Consider the following 14,350-nt stretch of genomic DNA (forward strand, 5'->3'; position numbering starts at 1 on the left):
CACAAGCCTAGGAGGCAGGAGAAGTGAAGCAGCGACTGCGTGCTCGGGGAGGCGGAGCAGGGGTGGGGTGGGCCATCCCCCCTTACTTGCTGCAGGCGGCCCTCTCCGCACCCCCCTACCCCAGCTCCCTCCACCTAAATGCCGGCAGTGACCAGGGCGGCCAAAGATCCGGCCGCTGCGATCTCCACCCAAGAAAATGCCGCCCCCTAAATCCTAGCGCCCTAGGCAACTGCCTAGGTAGCCTAATAGGTTGCACCGGCCCTGTGTACGGACCTTGTCAACAAAGTAGTTAGAGCCATACTCGTTAAAATGGACAAAGTTATAACTAACTCTCAAATCTACCAAGTACTACACAGACTGTGGAGTTCTACTCTACTGTGTTATATATTTTCCTGACTTTTTGCCAATAAGTCTCTTGATAATCATGTTTAGTGTTAATGTAAACCCTGAGATTTTTCTAAAGCCTAGAAGACCATCAAGATCACCATTCATCAATATATCTGCAAAGTCTAGTCCATAATTTGCCAGATACTCAGATTAAGATCAAGCTGTCAAGTTCAGAAAAACCTAAATAATATGGTATTTGGAAATCAAAAACCTAAAAAGTTCCAAAAATAGTCATAATTTTTTACACTTGAACTATAATCTGCTTTTAAAAATGACATACATTAACTCTCTAACTGAGGGAACTATAATTGCTTTGTATTAAATCTAGCTTTCTAGTCATACCTGAGAAGAATGTCACATAACTTCATCATTGTAGTTACCTTCATTCTGTTGTCATGTACAATCCAATTTTTTAGCTCTTCCTTCAATTCTTCTTCATATTTTCTTGCATCTGCTTTTGTGATTACTATTTTATTTTTAAAATGTGTAAACTTCTCAGGATCTAGCTCCTTAAAAACAGAGAACAGAAAAACTAAGTTGTTATAAAATATGTACAATGTCGTTTGGCAAATATGCAACGGCATCTTACAAACAACTGCTCAGACTAGTTGTGAAAATATATAAGTGATGAGTGCTTACGTCAGCTCTTGGCCAGTTTTCCCAGACTTGTACCATGGAGTCATACAGTAAAATACTTTCTCGTGGAGAAAAAGCCAGGTCTGAAGGGAAGCCATATTTATCTATCTGAAATACCAGAAAAAGGAAAGCAGAGAGGATTTATGGTTGGGGGGGGGGAGTTCCCTCTTCATCTTCTCTTCAGTGGGCAACTATTTCCCATCTTGTTCTACATTGCCCTTCCTTAGGTTCTTGTGTTGCAGTAGCCATTCTTGAGAGATAGAAAGACAGGATAGAATTTGTCTTTGTACATGAATGCTGCAAAAATGACACAGTATGATTCCTTCTACAGGAGCTCAAGCCCTGTTTCTGCATCACCTCTGTCTTTTTTTAACCTGGGCAGCGAAACTGGTTTCCTTGTAAGATGTCATGAAGGTATTTTTCTTAATAATTTTATAGCTCATTTCAAAAATTGTTTTGTTTACTATACCATTAAACTTACATGGTCCACAGTTAGGGCAGCACATGGATGATAGTGATGAATTTTGAAGTCATTGTTCTTTAGGGAACACACATATTTTTCCAGGTCATTGTATCTCTCTCCATAAAGCACTGTAAACAGAATAGTAAGTTTCTAAATCTAAAGCAAGTTATCTAATAATAGTTTAAAACTAAAACCAAAAGGCCACCATTTTCAAACTTGAATACCTAAACTTACGCATCTAAGCAAATGGTCTTATTGTCAAAGGTGATAAGCACCTTCAGTTATCATTGACGTCAGTGGTAGTTGTGGGTACTCAGAGCCTTTGAAAAATCTCATTTTATTAAACACTCACATTTGCTGATTTTCACCATATGCTTTTTAAAAATCAGATATAAAGGACTAATCTGTTTTTTTTAATGTTGCATTCTGATACATACCCAATTTAACTTTATATGATTTATTTACTGTCTTGATATTCTTTTGTTTTTTAGTTCCTTTCTTGGTAGTTGAAGAAGATCCAAGGTTTTCTGCTCTAACACTTTCAACATGCTGCCAGTACCTCTTTACTGACTGTAGCCACCTAAACAAAAAATAATGTATTTGTTGGAAAAGTAGTGCAATGTAACATACCTGCACAAACGATTCCTTTTTTGATATTCTAATAAACCATTGTTAACTCTTCAAACTAGCAAAAGCAAACTGCAGACTTCTCTGATACTCTGGAAATACTATGAAAAATATCCCTTTTAGTAGAATAATACAAGAATAACAGAACAAAAGACATTGTGTCATTATGGAATAAATTCTTCCCTTTTAAATTCCTCAGATATGAGGAAATCCTTGAATGTAGTAGAACTGATGCAATTTCACTCTGTTGGGTAGCAGGCAGTGGGAAGCCTGCAGCTAGGGTCTTAACACCTAATATAGGTTAGGACCCCAGTCCTGTAGGGCCGCCCTATGCCCTGGCAAATGGGGTCCTGGCCAGATGAGCAGGGGAAGAGGAGGAGCTAGAGATCCACAAACATAGAGATCCACTAACTAAAGGCCCCTGCAGCAGCTAAGGTTATAATAGCAGCTACAGAGTAGCTCTCAAACTTCTACACGGTCTGCGATATAGCTTGTCTGTCTTCCTTGACCCAGATGGACCTCTTGGTTTATGCATTAGGTTCAAGGATTGACCCTTATATAAATGCAAGTCACCTAAATAATCCCCTTCCATGACACAGCCCACAGAAAGTGGAAAGTTATTCCAGAAACTATATGCAGTGAACTGTGCTGAATTCCCTTCTTATTGTCTCCTGGTGAAAAACTCTGTGGGACTGCAGAGGGCGCAGGGTATGCAGCCCAAGATCATGTAAATTGCTTGATAGCAATTTAAGGCTCTAAAGATGTGTCTTCAAAATACACAGAGATTAAAAAAAGTAAAGCAATTCAAATCAAATGAATCAACTCATTTTGCACTTTCAAGAAAATAAAGCATTATATTTACTCAGTAAGATGTTTTGGGTTACTAATAGTTGCAGAGAGAGCCAAAAATGGACATCGAATCATAACTAGAAGGTGCTCCCAAACTTCTGCTCCAATTTCACCACCAAGACAATGGACCTGTTATTGGACATAATATTCACTTTTAAAAATGGATGTTTCACATTAGAGAAAAACCTCAATTTTTTACTTTCTATACTGTACAGTAGATTTACAATATTTTCCCCACTGTCCTGCCAATTTTCCAAGTCCTAACAAAGTAAATTAGACTCTTCCAGCACACCGCAGCAGGTTGCACTTCCATAAAGTTCTCCGGGATAAATATTTACTATTTAGAGACAGGGTGCAATGCTGGCAAACCAGGTCAGATTGGGGCTATAGGCTAATTTGCTTGTGTATTAGTATACATCAAAGTGAGTAATATATATGTGTGTATTCAGATGTTTAAACTTCATGAAAACTAATGTAACGTTACTTGTATTGTTTTCACTTATCTGTTCCTGTTATAATATAATGGCAAACATTTACATGGTGTATACCCTGTGATTAAATAACCCATCAGAGAAATCTTGTGAAATGCTAATGAAGGACTTAAGGAATTTGCAAATTCCAAAGCAAATGGCCATTGTGGTAATGACCTGAGGTCAGAGACTCAAAGTGGATTCCACACTCATTCTTATCAAAAGAAAAGCCCATGTGAGTAGAGACACTGTCATCTTGCTTTCTGTGTGAAGATGTTATAAATATGGATTCAAAGAAAGATCCTTTACTCTGGACTGTTTGGATTCTAACGGTAGAATAACTGAACGAGAAGACGGTGATCCCCAGAGTTATTCTGGCTAGCCTCTTCGGGTAGCTGAAAGGCTTTGGGAAACTGGCAGATTACTGCATCTCTGCTACAATTTGCACTGACAAACTGTGACTTACCTGCTAATATATTTTCTCTGCTTTAAGCTCTCAATACCTCTCATTTTCTTTTCTTAGCTAATAAACCTATAGTTAGTTTGCTATAGAACTGGCTGCCAGAATTGTCTTTGGTGTCAGACCTGGAGTACCAATTGATTTGGGGTAAGTGGCTGGTCTACCAGGATTGGGAGAAACCTGATGCAGTGTGATTTGTGGTTAAAGTGACCATTATCACAAAGCCCAGTTTGTCTGGATAGCAAGATAGATTGGAGAGTCTAAGGGGGGACTGTCTGTGACTCCAGGGTAAGACTGGTATAGTGATCCAGGAATTCACATTTATTACTGATTTGGTGAAATCCGCTTATAGAACATACCACCAGTTTTGGGATGTCTGCCCTTGTTTTCTGACAGTCTGCCCTGAAGTAGGCACTCACAGTTGTGAGCCATTCCAGATAGCATGACACAGCGTGCTCCTGATTCCCCTGTGAGTAGAACCCTAGTCCATGTGAAAGAAGATAGCTCAATATTGCACTTGAAAACATCCCTTATAACTGAATCGCAAATGGCATTTGCTTTAGACGTGGAGAGAAAAAAATTCCGGTGTTTCAGACCAGCTAACAGGAGACTTTAAAAAGGGGTGATAGTACCAAAAGAAAAAGGTACACAGACAGCTAACTAAGTACCATTGGAAGAGGAAGTGGTGCTTGTTTTTTTTGCTTTTTTTTTAAATAGAATATGTGCATATAAATATGCCAAACTCACTTAGCTCCTGACATTTTAATTAAATGCCCTTTAATAATTCCAATAGAAGCAAAGAAGGACAGTAGAAATCTACCTCATCAAATATAACATATCTGATCCTTTTGGCCCATTGCTGGCGGTGAGGTGACAGCAGCAGGATTTCTAAGCATTGAGGCACCGTCACTAGTACCTGAAAAAATGTTTGCAGCCCATTAGTTTGAAACCTATGAAATGACATTATTATAAGACATAGTTTTTATAATGTAAATAAACATTTTTTATTTTCAGTGAATAACAGTTAGAGGCGGCTGATTCCTCTAAGGTTGAGAATCTGGATATGTCCAAGATAAGCATCCAAAATTTCAGATAATCTAAATATTAGCCGAACTAGCCAAACCATTATAAACCCTATTCACTTTCTTCTTAAGTTCTTCTTCTAATAGATTTCTCACCAAAAAAGAGAATACTCACCTGCTACAGGGGTAACTTAACACTTAGGGGCCAAAAAGCTCCAGATTGCAGAGTACACAGTCCCACGGTACAAATTGCCGTTCTTGAATACTATATTAATCTTCTCTAACAAGAACCAAAATTCAATTACTCTTTTGTGCCAGGAATGAATTACTACGTTTAGAAAATAAGCTAACCTGGTGATGACACTTAATGCACTTATATTTTAAATACAAGACATAGATTTAGTTTAGAAAATAGTTCAAGATCCCAGAGTCTGCAGCTGATAGGAGGAGATCCATAGACAGCCAAATAAGGGTTGGCTGTAGTGCAGGGAGGAGATAAAATGGGGCCCAGCTGGTACCCCCTCCTCCCCTAGCACCCTCCTACATCCAGAACTGTGCAGGGGATACACAGACACCCATTTTGGGAAATTAGAGCCCAGGTGCCGCCTTCCCTTCCCCTTGGGGAAAAACTGCAGAGAGGAACCCATTAGAGACTCCAGTTGGTAGGAGCAGCTGCAGAAATAGCAGTACTAAATTAAGCTGCTTATCTGCTTTATTCCTTGAAAGAGAGATGAAACTGAGAACATACTTGTTAAAAAAAAGGACGGGGTGGTTTTCAGGATCGTTAACTTCAGTTATTACCCACTGATCTAGAAAACTGGCAAGTAAGCAAAACAGTTTGTTGTACACACAAGATCTATCATCTCTATTGGAACTTCATGTAAAATGAAGTGAGATTCAAACATCAGGAAAGGTCTGTTTGTGAAGATTTCTACAGTATTAGAATTTTCTTCTGTTATATTCTGATGTCTTTGGAAGTTCATAGTTTAAAAAATAGTACCATGATGAACTTTCTGAGATGCAGTCTACCAGAAGTTCAAACTTTGCTATTTAAATAAAGAAATGTATCATATAATAACAAATCTGAAATAACAGAGTATACCTGACAGTTCAGAGCATCATGGCGGTAATCTCTCGTGAAAACACCACATACTACCATGCCATCAGGCAATGTTTTGTTAAATCGATTATAAACAGTTGCCCACACTTGGTTAACAAGAGCCTGATGATTAAAGAAAAGCAACACATCAGTAACACGTCAATACAATTTAGACAGCTAAGAAAATAAAAATTATAAACAAATAGACTATTTCACCATTATATTACTCCAACTTTATATCAGTGTAAATACATTAAAGTCAATCCTGAATGCAAATTACAGTGAATATTTATTACCAAGTTTTATAATAGACGCAGACACAGCACGTGCAATAAAACTGCAAACATCATACTAAAAATCATGTCAGGTGTAAGAAAACAAGACAATATCAAATAAGCTAAATTCTGCTGTCCTTGCGTAGGCAGAGTTCACTGATTTCAACATTGAATAGAAGCTTAAGGTTTTAACTCACTTGGGCCAGATCCTCAGGAGGTGTGAAACACTAACTCCAGCAAAGTCAATGTAGTTGAGGTTTTGAGGATTTGACTGAAATATGTTTTATTTTGCTGTAAATCACTTTTCATTAAACTATGTCTTGTACGCATTTAAGCCATACCTTTGTTGGAGCAACATATACAACCACCCCCTCGTTACTTTCTTTCAGGATTTTCTCCATGCAGTAGTAGGAGGCATATGTTTTCCCTGATGAGGTAGGGGCTACAATCACTGCAGATTCATTATTATCTACAATGTCAAGAAGGTCTCGCTGCAGATAAAAAGTGACATGGATTGTATGTCAAGACAATATCTTTTTTGTACAGTTATGATACAGTTAAACCCATTTCAGTTCACCAGCACACAATCATCTTTTTTCTTTACCACTGCATAATTCTATGCTGCACTGCTATAGAAAAAACGTTTCACTGCAGTGCCTTCTTCCCTAAGGCCACGCTTCCAAATAGACCTCTGTCTCATCCCAATAGGGGCCTTCTCCTCCTGAACAAACTCCACCTGCTCCATACCCAAAGAGTCTTGTGGAGAGATAACAGAGTAGGACTTAGAACTACAGGCAAGGAGCATATGGTCATGTCTTGCTTCTCAGTAGTGGACCTTCTTTGGGTGCATGGAGAGACTAGTGAAAAGTTGGAGTAGCATGCTCATTGCTGTTGTGATTTCTCCTCCAGATGGTGAAATTCTGGAATGTCAGTCTTGCCTCAGATGACTTGTGGTCCCAAAAGGAGAGGCTTCTTGGCCGTACTATTTATTCTTATGGGGTATTAAGCTTGCTTGCTCTGCCTTATGGCACCTCTCTTCAAAGCATTTGGAAAATCAGATGCAAGGCTGACTTTGAAGCCCTTCAGCTCAGTCCAGTTAAGTTTGAATTGGGTCATCATTAATGAGCATCAACTTGGAAAAAAAATCTTGCTTAAGCCAGCAATTTTAAAAGTATTATTTATTTTCCATAGTATAGGGACTGTTAGTCTATAAGCCCCCAAAATATAAACATCTAGACACATAAAACCACTTTCAAGGAACCTGATGAGATCTTATCTGGGTCAATTTTTTTAAGACCCTGTGTCACCAGTTTATGGAAGATTCAATGTAAAATCCCGATACACATAAATAATAGGTAAAACCCTGTCACAAAAAAAGCAAGCAAACAAAAATACAACATCTATTCATCAGCAAATCAAAAATAAACTCAGATTTATGGATAAATTTCATCATCTCCACTTTCTCCTCTACCAATCTACAAACAGACGAGGTAATTACAATAAACTTCCCTTTTCTAGAACTGGACTGGAGATCAGACAGCTTATTCTGAAATCTAAATCTGGATTTTAAAAAGTTACTTGAAAGCTAATCAAGAAGAAAAGTATTTCAAATATGAAAGTTTATATTTTATAGAAGGTCTGTATATTTATATAAGCTATTCTCCTAGCACAACCCTCCCACCAACTGTAGGTGAAAATTGAGGTTCCTGAAAATTAAGTTTCCCAAATCAGCTTTTCAAAGAGGCTGTGAACAGCTGTAGAATTTTCTGTTGCATTTTAATATTGGCTCTTCTAACAATGATTACCTGTGAAAACAGTAGGTCAAATTTCACAGTATACGGTATTACCTGCCATGTATCAGGAATAAAATGCTGGATCCTGGGATCTCGATCTGTTCTCTCTTCTCGTAACAGGCAATGACCCATATACTGTAGCTGAAACCGAGCTGCTCCCATGCCAACAGCATATTTAGAAATCTTTGCCTTCGTCTCTTTTCTGTCATCCTCTGGAATCTGTAAATATTTAGAATTTTTGGCGCAGCTTGTTTATAGTATCATAATTAATTTTTTTTCACTTCTCAATGGAGAAGCAATATTATATCTAGCTATTTACTTCCTACAATCAAGACAATGATTTATTTAAAATATGTTAAGTTTTCTTGTTCCAATTAAGCATCAAATTATTATGGTTTCACAATAGCAAAAAGTTAAGAAATCTGCAGGTGATGGCAGGATCAGGACCTTAAACGATAGCATTAAGAAGCCTCGAAACTCCTCTGGCCATTGTTTGGTGTTGATGGTAATGAAGAGTTCAGGAGGTGGTAAAAATAGTGCTGAATGCAAGAGGCACCCAGCACCACACAGGAACAGGTCATTACTCAGACAATACATGGGATTACAGTCTAGACCTAGCAGTGATGTTCCAGATATTATAACATGGAACCAGGGTTAAATAATTTAAATTATAATAGTTTCTAAATTTTGTTTTAAAAGTTTAACTTGTTTCTTATAAAATGTTCCTCCCCTTCTTACTCCTCCTTTTCTAGCCTTTCGTTTTATTACAGAGGGAGCCCGTAGCAAGTCCTATATTTAGGTGGCCTAACACTTCCCTTTATAAAAGATTCTTGTGACAGTTTCTTTGAGAATCTCTAACACCTGCATTGTTTACGGTAGGCTTTGATATTATTATATATATTATAGGGTGAGCTATTAAAGAGAAAAAGTGCTTTTTCTTGCCAATTAAGTTTCATTCATCTTTTACTGAGATATAATGTGTTAAAAATCACCATTTCCCTTTTCTCATTTTTGTTGCTCAGGAAAATTTTGTCAGCCTGCCAGAATAGTAACTAAACATGAACATTCTAAGTAGGGTAGCCACTAAAGCATCTGAGTGCTGCTGGAGCAGCTGTTGGAGATGAAGAGAGCCAGGCTGCACTGCTCCTTCAAGACCTAGCATGTAGCCTGCCTACATACCACCTGGTAGGGAATGTAGGGGGAGAGGAAACACCAAACTGAGCTGTCTCACCTATAAGCCCCCTAGTCCTAGCCCATGACTCTTGCAGTCCATCCTCTCTGAAGGTAGGAGCTGGGGCAAGAGTTTCTCCCACTCCTGGGTAGAGGAGGGAATGAGAGAGAGAAAGATATCAAGCTGAGCTCCCGCCATGATCACTCCTGGAACCAGCGATCCAACCTCTCTCTGAGATAACTGCCTTCTCCAACTGCCAGCTAATGTTATTCCTATGGGTTAGGTGGTAGAAGTATGCTGCAATGCTGAAAGTTCAGAGTGTGAACCGATGATGCACAATGGTGTGCTTGTTCCAGTTGCACATAATTGAATTTGTTCTTACCTTTTTCTTTAAAAACACACTTAGGAAATAATATTTTAAAAATCAAACTGTCCTAAAACAACATTATGCAGGTGGCAAAATAGCACTTTAAAGTAGGAAATGACAGATTTACAGTTGCTTGTGCGATCTTAATTTGGCCCTATTGTTCACATATTGCACAATGTAGCCTCTACATGATCACATATTTTTTTCCTCACGGGGCCTCTGCCTTACTTAGTTGCACAAGATATACATACAACGGGGGCCAAAATAAAATTGCATGGGCAATCATAAATCTGGTATCTCCTATATTGCAAGTGCTTGACTTTGCAATCTAAATAATTTTCTTTTAACATAGTTATTTTGTATGCAATTGTAGATATTTTGAAAAAAAATACAAATCGTATGAAAAAAACTATAGCAGAGATTAAGTTATATGCATGTAGAATAGTACAGTTGTTATACAGACATTACCTGGGAAGATTCTAAAGTACATGCTAAATTGTCAAATCCAAAGTATCTAAGACATCTGACAATCTTTTGATAATCTGTCTTCTCCATTAAATCTTTATATTTTTCCAGCAGGGAATGAATTCTTCTCATTACTTCAACAGCTGCATTTATATCTTTCACTCTCTTTCCTTGAAAAATAAAATATTCAGCTATATTTATAATCTCATTAAGTATTTTTAATTTTAAAAATATTTTTTGTCCATTTGAGAAGTGGTAGAACCCTCCACACAAGAGCCAAATGTTCTTCACAGCTGCACAGGCTCTATACAAAGAGGGAAGGTCTCAGATCTTGGGCTCCAGCTTGTGCCCAAACATCAACACTACAATTTTTAGCCCCGCAGCCTGAGACCGGCAAGCCCGAGTTAGCTGACCCAGGCCAGTCCTGGGTGTGCTGCAGCTCTTTTATTGCAGTGTAGTTGTATCCTATGGGACCATGTGCAATTACTTTGATTTTGATGTCAGCTTGGAAAGCCCTGCATCAGCAAGCTCCCAATAAAAGCCGTCAACATAAAACCTAATTGTAGAGATTTTCTGGGATGCAACGGGATGAAAATGACTAGCCAAGAAGCAGTGCTACCAAGGGTTACTGTTGCAGACAGTTTATGATTTATCTTAATCCCAGGCTGTGTGATGAGGGACACATCCAAAATAGTTCAGCTCTATGGACCTTCAGGACATGTTGCAAGACCCACCTCTTCCCACATTTTTATGCAGATATATGTGAACTGATGGCTGAGATTTGGGCATTGAGAGCTGGGATCTATGGCTAGAGTGTTATCTTTTTTCAAGGGATCGACTCGGGGAGGAAACTACATTTATTTCTGTTTGTATTTCTTGGCTTGTCTAGAGCTCTGGATAGGTGCATTTAAATGTTATGTATAAATCAAAATGCATGAAATAATAAATATGCTTGGATGCTTTACACATCAGCCTCCTTTCATGGCCAGTGCATGTAGATGGTGGTTTGGACTTTTTTAAAAATTCTTTTCTGTTTACACCTCATTGCCATTTTAGAACATGTGTATTGCTTTAAAAATATATTCTTCTGGTGTCCATTTCTTGCATTAAATGACAGGTGGATATGATATTGCAGTGTATTTGGACCTTAGCATCCACACCATGGGATGGGAGAATGGGAGCTGGAGAGTGGAGGACAGGGTTCTGACACTTTGGTTTGATGTTACCATAAACACGGGTGTTTTCCATGATGATCCTCTAAAAATTTTGGTATTCTTCCTTTTCTCCTGTCACTTACTACACCAGCATTGCCAGCTTTTACAAACTGATCATGAAAATCATTGTTTGGGTCCTGGCTGCATGTAGTTTCACAATGGCTTGAAAAGTTCCAGCCATCACACCATTAGCATAGTAAATGATATGCTAAACTACACGGCCAGACACTATGAGTTCTAGTCCCAGCTATTACACTGAAAATATTTCTGTACCTTTGCAATCCTTACTGTGAACCAACGCTTTGTACACTGGGTGGTTATTATCATTCATGCATTAAACAGAAAAAGTAACAGAGATTGCACAAGAGCATTTCAGAGAGAGCTGGAATTAGAATCCAGGTTACTACTATATCACTACTACAAGTGACCCAGATCACTACTATATAATAGAGACAAAGCTCTTCTATTTTGCCACATAGTCTTTTAAAAGTGATATACCAAATTAGGTGTTTGTCTAAACTCTCCCCCGTTATTAATGCAGTGTGCTCTCTGTCAGCCTTTAGCACAGGTGTTGGCAACCTTTCAGAAGTGGTGTGCTGAGTCTTCATTTATTCACTCTACTTTAAGGTTACGCATGCCAATAATACATTTTAACCTTTTTTAAAGGTCTCTTTCTATAAGTCTATAATATATAACTAAACTATTGTTATATGTAAAGCAAATAAGGTTTCAAAATGTTTAAGAAGCTTCATTTAAAATTAAATTAAAATGCAGAGCCCCCCAGATTGGTGGCCAGGACCCGGGTAGTGTGAGCGTCACTGAAAATCAGCTCACGTGCCGCCTTCGGCACCTGTGCCATAGGTTGCCTACCCCTGCTTTACCAGTTGCCTACGTACATGATATAACGTTGTCCTCAGGAGCCAAAAAATCTTATCGTGTTATAGGTGAAACCACGTTATATCAAATTTGCTTTGATCCACCAGAGTGCACAGTCCCCCCTGGCCCCAGGAGCACTGCTTTACCACTTTATATTCGAATTTGTGTTATATCAGGTCACATTATATCAAGGTAGAGGTGTATTTAAATTTACTACTCAGCTATAAGGTGCTAAGACAGTGGTTCTCAAGCTTTAGTATGGTGACCCCTTTCAGATAGCAAGCCTCTGAATGTGACCACCCACCCCCTTATAAATTAACACATTTTAATATATTTAACAGCATTATAAATTCTGGAGGCAAAGCAGGTTTGGGGGGAGGCTGACAGCTTGCAACCTCCCCATGTAATAACGTTGTGACCCCTGAGGGGTCCCCACTCCCCATGGTTCTTTAGGTCAAATTATAGTGGCTACTGCTTTTTACTGAGGTCCCAGTATCAGTCCCCACAAACGACATACACGGGAGTGGTGTTACATTTAGCTTTGTTGCCTGTAATTATTACATCACAATCTGCTCCCAGAACCAAGGAGAGAAACCAAAAATCTAGATGTTCAGTATTCTGTATGGTCTTACAAAACTGGTAAGATATGTGTTGTGCCTCCCTGTATGGGCTGGACAATAGAGAGGATAACTTTATGCTAATTCTCACCGATTGCATTTATACCTGAAACGGAAGAGGTGTGGATGTGTGGGATCAAACTCTGTTGATGACAGTGAAAAACAATATACATGCTTGTATAAAAGTTAGTGTAAGTACCTACTGTACTTGTCAGAATGATTTTGTATTGCAAAACATATTTAGAAGTGAATGTGGAAGTTGTGTTCATATTTGTTTTGCAGTTTGACCTGTGTTCTTTCTTCAGGAATTTAAGAGATTTCTTAGTTGGACTGTGTAATTTGCATGTACTGTAGTTGTATATGATTAGTTTTTTTATTTGTGTAATTCATCAATAAATAGGACTGATAGGTTCTTTATTATAGTATAAATGTACTTTGCCGGAGAGTGCCAAAATGTCTCTTTTTCTATGAATTACCTTAAAATGAAAAACTAATGGCAAAACCAAAGACTTTGTGGCTGATTTTCCCTTTGATACTCAGACTCTGGCATAAGATATTTCAATATATATGCCATGAAATATTCCACTTTATAACACAGACCCCAGATATACAGATTACTGTGAAAGTCAGCCTTGCTCTACTTTGCATAAAAACAACAAGGAGTCCGGTGGCACCTTAAAGACTAACAGATTTATTTGGGCATAAGCTTTTGTGGGTAAAAAACCTCACTTCTTCAGCTGCATCCCACGAAAGCTTATTCCTAAATAAATCTGTTAGTCCACTGGACTCCCTGTTGTTTTTGTGGATACAGACTAACACGGTTACCCCGATTCTTTACTTTGCATAGAATTCCACAGACCTGATATGGTACACAAAACCTCAAAATTGATACAATTCCTTTGTGTCATTATCCGACTGGAAGCAGCAGCCAATTAATGATTCTTTGCCCTGTGTTACAAAACTGATTTAACAAAGTCTGGAATACCTTGATTATGGAAAACTATTACAGTACACAAATGAAACCAAAATGATGAGTTAAGATACCAATGGCAGGTACATACTCCCTGGATACTCCAGTTGCACATATTTCTTGTGCTGGAGGCATGTGGGTGACAGGCAGGATCCTCTGCACTTCCCTCTCCTGAACACTTATACCAGCTAGCCATGTGCTCTTAAAATAAAAACCCAATAGCACTACAACAGGTAACGTTTATTAGGATTTTCTTCTGCAATCTTGCTACAACTAAATGATGACTGCCAACCCCTTCAAAAAAGACCCAAGTATACTTTCACATACCTTGGTCTTTGCATTGTTCTATCCACACTTCAAAGCAAGTATTCAGTCCTGCCATTTCTGCAGTATATTTCACAGAATTGCTTTGACACTTCTTGAGAAAATCCTCTAGTTTTCTTATTCCCGAGTTAAAATTCTCATGTATTAGTTTTTCAATGGAAAGAGCATCCCATTGTTTCTGTTCTTTTCTTTCCTCTTCAGCTTTCATTCTCTTTTGGTTTTCCTCAATAATTATTTCTGCTTTAGTCTTCTGCCAATAAAATAA

At 38.3% G+C, this 14,350-nt stretch overlaps 2 protein-coding genes across 2 annotated transcripts in view; one reads left to right on the plus strand and one right to left on the minus strand.

Moving 5' to 3' along the window:
- Nucleotides 1–1,435, plus strand: part of LOC127047673 (serine-rich adhesin for platelets-like) — an 81,157-nt gene extending 79,722 nt beyond the window's left edge. Inside the window, exon 12 of the mRNA XM_050946167.1 lies at nucleotides 1,355–1,435. The gene's annotated coding sequence lies outside the window, so the exon portion shown is untranslated. The remainder of the gene's footprint in view (nucleotides 1–1,354) is intronic.
- DDX60 (DExD/H-box helicase 60) overlaps nucleotides 1–14,350 on the minus strand; it is a 71,371-nt gene that overhangs the window by 27,520 nt on the left and 29,501 nt on the right. The window contains exons 14-24 of the mRNA XM_050946155.1: nucleotides 14,089–14,335; nucleotides 10,088–10,254; nucleotides 8,136–8,300; nucleotides 6,630–6,779; nucleotides 6,017–6,136; nucleotides 4,713–4,808; nucleotides 2,976–3,091; nucleotides 1,924–2,066; nucleotides 1,505–1,614; nucleotides 1,027–1,131; nucleotides 768–896 (exon numbers count right to left, since the gene is read on the minus strand). Of these exons, the coding sequence (XP_050802112.1) occupies nucleotides 768–896; nucleotides 1,027–1,131; nucleotides 1,505–1,614; nucleotides 1,924–2,066; nucleotides 2,976–3,091; nucleotides 4,713–4,808; nucleotides 6,017–6,136; nucleotides 6,630–6,779; nucleotides 8,136–8,300; nucleotides 10,088–10,254; nucleotides 14,089–14,335 (1,548 nt within the window). The remainder of the gene's footprint in view (nucleotides 1–767; nucleotides 897–1,026; nucleotides 1,132–1,504; nucleotides 1,615–1,923; nucleotides 2,067–2,975; nucleotides 3,092–4,712; nucleotides 4,809–6,016; nucleotides 6,137–6,629; nucleotides 6,780–8,135; nucleotides 8,301–10,087; nucleotides 10,255–14,088; nucleotides 14,336–14,350) is intronic.

This window comes from Gopherus flavomarginatus, chromosome 3, assembly GCF_025201925.1.
Source record: "Gopherus flavomarginatus isolate rGopFla2 chromosome 3, rGopFla2.mat.asm, whole genome shotgun sequence".
Taxonomy (NCBI): Eukaryota; Metazoa; Chordata; order Testudines; family Testudinidae; genus Gopherus; species Gopherus flavomarginatus.